The 8,446-nt window shown below is 34.3% G+C and overlaps 1 protein-coding gene across 1 annotated transcript; it reads right to left on the reverse strand.

Annotated features, from left to right (window-relative positions):
- Positions 1–4,206: 4,206 nt before the first annotated feature.
- On the reverse strand, positions 4,207–7,500 carry LOC106880729 (carbohydrate sulfotransferase 11). Its single transcript, XM_089346890.1, has 2 exons — positions 6,448–7,500; positions 4,207–5,689 (listed from the first exon to the last, which is right to left on the reverse strand). The coding sequence occupies exons 1-2, from the start codon at positions 7,108–7,110 to the stop codon at positions 5,354–5,356; spliced, it is 999 nt and encodes a 332-aa protein (XP_089203016.1). The 5' UTR covers positions 7,111–7,500; the 3' UTR covers positions 4,207–5,353.
- Between the last annotated feature and the right edge of the window lie 946 nt (positions 7,501–8,446).

Consider the following 8,446-nt stretch of genomic DNA (forward strand, 5'->3'; position numbering starts at 1 on the left):
CACCTTTTGACAAACGATAATTTTGAAAACACCTTGAATGTGTTGGAATAGAATGCATGGCAAAGTTTCAGAAACGTATGTAATAGTCTACTTGGGAAGTACAGAGCACCCAGCTATGAAGTACTTGTAGAAAAGTTCATTGATTCGTACAAATCATTAGGGTGTTAAATCATTATGTCGTTAAAAGTTCGCTATTCGCATTCGCATCTAGCTTTATTTCCTCAGAATGCAGCAGGCATGAGCGACAAACACGGTGAGAGATTCCACTCGATCTGAGGGGAAGTGGAGTCCCGCCATGCTTGCTGACTTTTGTTGGTTTCTACAGAGAGATAGATCTGATGCTATACATAGAAAGAAACATAAATATTGTATTATTCTTCCTTTTATAAAAGACGCAAGTAACGTATTTACTATTGATAACAACCCATTTTGCAGACAACTTATTTTAATTCTATGAAAAATGTTATTTTTACAGAAAACGATCCACTTTCTAGCAAAAACATACCGTTTAGTGACGGCCTATTTTACGAAACACTGGAGTGATTCCATGAAAATCGGAGTTCATTTTCATTATCTATGATAAAAACTGTTCCAGAAAATGATGATCTCTTCTCTGTAGCAAAATCATTGTTGTACAGCGTAATGTTACCTTTGAAATGCTGTTAATCTTATTTTAAAACTGGCGAATTAGTGGAAACTTCAAGCCATTTGCTTGAATTCCTAATGACATCGTTCCGGTTTTCTGCACTTTGAGATCAAGTTCTGCTGAGATCTTGTTTGCTTTTCATTCTTCAGGAGTTGATATATTCAATATCACTCCAGTGATGGAAGCGATTCCCAGCTTTCTTTTCTTTCTATTTATCTGTGGATTGATAATGTAACAAGCTCCAAGAACCAGCCTCCTGTTGATGATTCAGTCTGAGAACTACGTTATGAGTACATGTGCCCGAGAAATATCCAATCGCTTAAGCATTAATTTTTGGAATGGTCAAGCAATGGAGCGTCCATCGTTGAGATTGAATGGAAGTTCATCATATTATCTTAGTAGTCTCTGAAATAAGTTTATGTGTAGTTCATAGTCGTTTTAAAGTTACATTATATTTTCACGTAATACTCTAGTCGTACTTTCAACTCTAAGAAACAATTATTTATCTACATATCAATCAGTAAAGGGACTATTAACACCATTTTACTTCTAATATTAGTTTCAAATTTTAGCATAACGCCAGAAATTTCGGTGGTGGGGTGTAAGGCAATTACATCGATCCCAGTGCTCAATTGGTAATTATTTTATGGACCCTGAAAAGACGAAAAGCAAAATCAACCTCGGTGGAATTTAAACTCAGGACACTAAGCATTTTTGCCCGACGTGCTAACGATTCTGCTAGCTCGCCGTTCCTGCAGTTGTAGTATATTTCTGGGATGATATAATTTCTGAAAATGACATTGCTTTGAGAATTCATTTCACCTCTGATATCTATTTCTTTATTGCCCACAAGGGGTTAAATTTCACTTGGAGAAGTGTAATCCAAAGAAATTACTGATGGTGTGCATTGGAAGATGTTAGGTACAAATTGTTAACAAAATGGAAAGAGTTTTAAGATTGTAAGGAAGAGGAGAATTCAAAGAGCAGTGATTCAACCACGTTTTGCCTATGGACCTCTTTAATTCATATTTTACTCTACTGAACCACCATAGATATTCGATGTTTAAAAAAGTTCTATTATATTTTTATAATTAAATATTATAAGGAATTGAATAAAAAATAAAGTTAAAATATTTTGTGCATTGTAGAAGTATAAACCAGTTTATTGCTCATAAATTTTAACGATAAAATCCTATACTAGAGCCTGGCCATTCGTAAAATGGTAGAAATATATCGGCGGGGCGGGTGACAAATGTTAACACTCTGTAAAATCTAACAATTACTCTATGTGTGTTGATAAAATAAATTACAAGTAAATTACTAACGAAAACTTCAAAGACAATTTCCACTACTACTATTTTTGGCTTGTGTCTATAATAGAAATTATTATTTATTAAGATACGGCTTTGTAGTTACAGAAATGATGAGTTACAGGAATTATTGGTTTGCAGTATGGAGTTATTTCCCTTTGTGTTCTGAAATTGAATTTCGACCGAATGCTAATTTACTTTTATTCTTCGTTTGGTTGGTGAGTGACTAGGACGATGAAATTCACTATACCTCCCGGCAAATTTTTGACTGCATAGAAAAGTAATTTTTGCGACTGTATACAAATTAATGCGATATATTATTCATATTTATGGTTTAGTTTTTAGATAATGACTTTTATTGTTCAATAATATTTTCGAATGAGATTCTATATAACACTCCAAATATATATAATTCATAAAATATGTACGAACATTTATAATCTGTCTGTCTGTCGGTCTCTCTCTCTCTCTCTCTCTCTCTCTCTCTCTCTCTCTCTCTCTCTCTCACACACACACACACACAATTTCTTTATTTTGGGTTTTATTCAAATGTATCACATATGCGATATATTTTTCAAATGTTATCAATCCACAACTATAAATGGTTATAGTCTTACATAAAATAAATTCTAAACAATGTTCAATCAATTTTAATAGCATATCGGATTAAAAGAATACGTAGATTATCAGACGGAATGAAATACGTTGTTGAGTTGTGACGCTTTATATTTGATGTTCAAATGCCACCGGATTTCTACTTTGTCCATCAACTTTCTAGAGTTAAAATATATAAAAATCAACACCCATTTATTCGTACCTGTATTAGAAATGGCTGTTATGGTAGGTTGGCAGAGACAATGACATGCAGTGTTTAAGTCCACTGTGTTATATTTTAGTGTAATATCTGTTAGAGGGTGACTTCAATTTTAATCCTTCCAGAATTGACAAAATACAATACGTAGCCTGTCATGTTCGAGCACACCTGGATGCGTGAGTTTGTGTGTGTGTGTATATATGTGTTTGTGTGTGTGTGTGTGTGTGTGTTTTTTTTTCTCAATATATGTAACTCTGCATCTTCACACACCTGGTTACCATCATACGCTCACATAGCCCCGTCGAATAATATATATATATATATATATATATATATATATATATATATATATATAGGGTGACCCCATTCGGTCATGAATGACCGTGGGATTGCACCTAGAAAGTTACTCCCCCCCCACACCGACGCACAAGTCCAGGCAAGGTTGTTTATAGAAGACCAGCAGTTGCCTAACTTCCCATCTCCACCGATGTTATCCAAGGGGAAGGCAAAGGCTGATACAGCTTGGCACCAGTGATATCGCATGACCGTTGACTGAACACTATTCAATTTTTTTCTCCGTGTTTTTCTCCTTGTCTCCGTATTCTTTCTGTTGAAGAGCGTAGCTCGAAACGTCAAAGACTTTCCGTATTCCCGAGCGTCATACTAATACATCCTTTTGTTATTTACACCACCTGGCCTCGTCTGTTGTTGTTTTTTCGTACATTCTCCCATATATATATATATATATATATATATATATATATATATATATATATATATATATATATATATATATATATATATATATATACAGTGTACATTTAAACACATCAGAGAAATGTCCATAATAGGACATCTAACCCGCTAGAAGGAGCAGTCAAAACTCTAAACTACAATTAGGGATAATTTCGAAAGGGAATGAAAAATAAAAACATTTACCATCTATTTTCCGAACCATGGTTTCAAGCTATTTTTAGCGAAATAGAATAATACTTTGCAAGACAAGCTATCATCAGCGGAAAAGCCAAGATTAACATAAATGTTAATAGATGGTAAATGTTTTTATTTTTCAGTCCCTTTCGAAATTATCCCTAATTGTGGTTTGGAGTTTTGACTGCTCATTCTAGCGGGTTAGATGTCCTATTATGGACAGCTCTCTGATGTGTTTAAATGTACACTGTATTTATATGAATAATATATACTCTATTGACGAGTTTTTTTTCTTCTCGCTAGACCACTGGTAGCAAATAGAATTTCAAAATTTTTTTTGCTATCCCGAGATTTATTAATATATATATATATATATATTTGTGTGTGCGTGTGAGCACATAAGCATGTGTGCGCATATGTATAGTTGCATGTATGCACGAGTGTATGTGTGTGTGTGTATCATAATATACTGTTCTGAGACAGAAAGATCAACAAAATAAGTACTCTATCTGGTGAGAGATAAATATTTATTTAAAGGACAATACATGTCTTTAAGTGCTACTAATAGTATCAATATGTTGAGAAATATTTCAAGCATATTCATCAAACACAAACCACATATCATAACGAACTAAAAAATTGGATGAGAGAAGAAACGCGAAAAAGCTGAGAAGACAGGATATACAAAACACGTCAGGTTAAAAAAACGGAAAACGAAAAGCAAAAAAAAAAAAAAAAAGGCAAAACTAAAATGTAGAAAGTAATAAAAGTTAAAAGAGTTATCTTCCTTAGACCTTAAATTATAAGGCTGGAAAAATATCAACAAGTTAATCAAGTATTATCTAATTTCAAGGCTGTGTCTAAAAGATTAACTGCAATAAGGTTAGTGTCTTCTATTTTCCTGAAATTATTTAATCAAATTTTCCATAAATTTATCATACCTATGACTGTTCAAATTTCTTAATAAAATCAGTCCATCATCACGATATAATCATATAATCAGGATGCATAAGAAGTGAATACAGATTTATTACTTCCATATGATTTCTCTATGATTACAGCCGTTTCGTAATTTTTTCAGTCTAGTATTATTTATTTTCAACATTCCCTATTATATATGTACATTTTATATCAATATTTATACTTAGCATTATATGATTGTATGTTATATAGAAATATACTTAAGAGAAACTTTCATAGATCATATATATATCGGAGCATCATCTTTCAACTCACTGAGTTGTATCCATGATGCTGCAGAGGTAGAATACACAGCGAGACTGAAGCTGCGGTAAAACAATGATGTATGTCGCTCAGAAATGTTTATCACATGTCGCTCAGAAATGTGTATGGCGTGTACCCTTACATAGTATAAATAAAATACTTTAAAACACGTATGCGGTCGCCTTCTAGAAGTAAGAGCTATATCTCTCTCACATCATATCCAACCGTCTAAAACATGAAACAGTAGATAGACACTGTAGGCCTGGTTTAGAAAACTAATGATGTAATCGTCCCTGGCGTGATGTCTTTATATGAGTTCAATGAAGGTGATGCAGTGCTAAACAAGAACAACAACATATACGCAAAAGCAAAACCATAAATACCCTCAAAATTATTAATAAATTGTGCTTCATTTTAAATGTCTATATCTCAAACATCAAAATAATTAAAATTCCATGTTCGTTGATTGGCTTCGAATACATGTTTTGGCCTTGTGTCGTATCCAAATTGTAAACAGTCATCTTTTAGAAGAACCTCTAATTGATTTAAAACATCCATCGGTACTGTACTATAAGCGTAAGACATTGCTTCACTTTTGATGACTTTTAAACTTTTATCATTTCTTGAAACCAGACTGGCATCTTTAATAGTATCTAAAAATTCTTGTTGAGTTACAAATAATGTCTGGTTATTGGTAAAAGGGAAATCTAAATCCATACTGACGAATCCTCGAATCTGAGCTCTTCGCCATGTGCGGCGCAAAATCTGAAAATTTAAGAAACATGAGTATAATAAATAGAGAATATTATATTGGTTTCAAATTTTGGCACAAGGCTAGAAATTTCGGGCAAGGGGCTAAGTCGATTACATCGACTCCACACTCAACTGGTGCTTATTTTATCGACCTCTAAAACATGAAAGGCAAAATCGACCTTGACGGAGTTTGAACATAGACGGACGAAATGCCGCATAGCAATCTTCCCGACGTGCTTAAAGGTTCCACCAGTTCGCCGCCCTAATAGTGCGTATATTGAAGAATACGAACATTGACAACAACATCAATTAAACATTTTTACTAAGCACAATGGCTTATATTTAAACAAGAAAAAGGTGCACACATTAGAACTCAGATTTTTATACAACCATTAGTATCAGAGTGGTCTAAGTTGAAATTGGGTTGCATCCTAGTTTTCTCGGTAGCTTAACTATTGTTACAGAGTGATCAACTGAACATAATGGCCATCTCTATATGTAAAATGGGAATTTATTAAATAATAAAAAGTGCCGATTTTAGGGCACAGTAGGAAATGAAACTGCTTCTCATTCATGCTTTTAATGATTTTGTGTGCCAGTAAACAAGGATAAAAACAGCTTACAGATGCAGCTTTTTGTGAGCTTGCCTTTAGCCTATGATACTCTCGCTAATTAAAAAAGAAAGTAAACCAATTCATTACTTAATTTGCGGCGGATTATTTAAGTAGGTCACTATTTTCAAGTAAAGATATACAAGGCTTGTCACTTACTTGCGAGAAATCCATACATGTATTCTTCTTGGTATGAAAGGCGTAGTCAACGACAGCTGTAAGATCATCTTCAACCCTTTCAGTTACCAAATTTTCGACTGGCATTCTATGACTTTCACCAATTTCTTCAAACATTAAATTCAAATCAGGGACAAAAGTCTCGAGTTTCCCTATGATATCATACTTGATATCACAGGTACCACACAGATCATGCATCATACCAAAATGATAATTTTTTTTTACATTGTTCTGATTTGAATGGATAACATAACGCAAAAATTCTTCAAAAGTTACATCAAGAGGACATGTAATACTTGAATTTTTAACCACACTTTTCCTAAAAGTTTTAATAATATAAGTACACAGGGTTTTAAACATTTGTCGTGGCATAAACATTTTGTCGAGATAACCTGAAAAAAGGCGTGTATAAGGATCCCGGACAAAAACTACTTTCTTGTAAGCCCTCAAGACTGCGGCATTTTCTCTGGGATGAGTCGAAAGGAGATCTATTGGCAACACGTGTATTTTGGTTGGTGCTATATCATACGGACTAGAAACATTCGGATATTTCCCATTGAGAATCAACATAAGGCGTTTAAAGAATGTGCAACCAACTTTAGGGATGTAGCAGAATACCATTTTATGTTGGTGGTTCACAAGCATCAGATAATTAAGTGGAGGGTGTCTGAGACCATGTCGCTGACATTGACCATTTAATAATTGTTTCCGTTTAAAGTTTTGCTCTCTCGTTGCGTTCGATGAAAATAGCCCTTTTCTTTTGTTGGCTAAATTTCTTGAAAATTTAAGGCCTTTTGATAGTAAATGTGGTGTTTTTGTTAGTAGTTTCTCCTTGATGGGATTTGTTTGAAATGATTTGCTATTAATTGTTTCCCTGAGCTTCAGTTGATATGTGTTAGTTAACTCTCTTGGGATTGTCGCCGATCCTGCAATGATCTGTTGATAGAATCAAGAGTCAAAACTAAATCCTTTTCCAATGTATAGACAGAAAAAAAAAGTAGCACATTATCAGCATAATTGCGGAAATACACATAGACACACTTACATACACAATTTATTTGATTGTCTATAAAATTGTTAGTGATAAACATGAGGGTATACATACTGAGTGAATGTAAAACATTTAAGATTGTAAAGGTCTTTGTCTAATATATTTCCTGCAAGCAGAGAAATAAGTTTTTAGTTTTCTTTCCTGAAGTTAAAGAGAGTTTAAAAGAAACTTTAAACAATTTCAAAATAAATAATAACAACAAAACATGAATATAAAAGTAAAAGATAAAGACAAAAAAATATATATATAATAGAACTGTGCTTAATGTGCATCATCCCACTCACTTCCTTCTGCCTTTATTAGCAGACAATGCTCCATTTCCGTATATCTAAATTTACTCTCACACACACACACACACACACACACACACACACACACACACACACACACACACACACACACCCACACACACACACACACACACACACACACACACACACACACACATATATCAGAGAGAATTTAAAGTAAGTTATTGATGAGAGCAGGGAAAACAAAGCTCCATTCTCATATCATTTCAGTCGTAATATGTATTTCATTAAAGGGGACGAGCTGGCAGAAACGTTAGCACGTCGGGCGAAATGCTTAGCGGGATTTCGTCTGCCGTTACGCTCTGAGTTCAAATTCCGCCGAGGTCGACTTTGCCTTTCATCTTTTCGGGGTCGATAAATTAAGTACCAGTTACGCACTGGAGTCGGTGGAATCGACTTAATCCCTTTGTCTGTCCTTGTTTGTCCCCTCTATGGTTAGCCCCGTGTGGGCAATAAAGAAATAAGAAACGTTAGCGCGCCGGGCGAAATGCTTAGCGGCATTTCGTCTGTCTTTACGTTGTGAGATTTTGTCTGCCGTTACGTTCTGAGTTCAAATTCCGCCGAGGTCGACTATACTTTTCCTCCTTTCGAGGTTGATAAATTAAGTACCAGTTGCGTA

This window comes from Octopus bimaculoides, unplaced genomic scaffold, assembly GCF_046866305.1.
Source record: "Octopus bimaculoides isolate indiv1 unplaced genomic scaffold, ASM4686630v1 contig321, whole genome shotgun sequence".
NCBI classification, from domain to species: Eukaryota; Metazoa; Mollusca; class Cephalopoda; order Octopoda; family Octopodidae; genus Octopus; species Octopus bimaculoides.

Coding starts and splice junctions, on each gene's coding strand:
- LOC106880729 (XM_089346890.1), bottom strand. CDS start 7,110: ATGCTTGTGAACCACCAACATAAAATGGTATTCTGCTACATCCCTAAA. Junction 5,690..6,447: donor CATGTATGGATTTCTCGCAA/GTAAGTGACAAG, acceptor TTAAATTTTCAG/ATTTTGCGCCGCACATGGCG.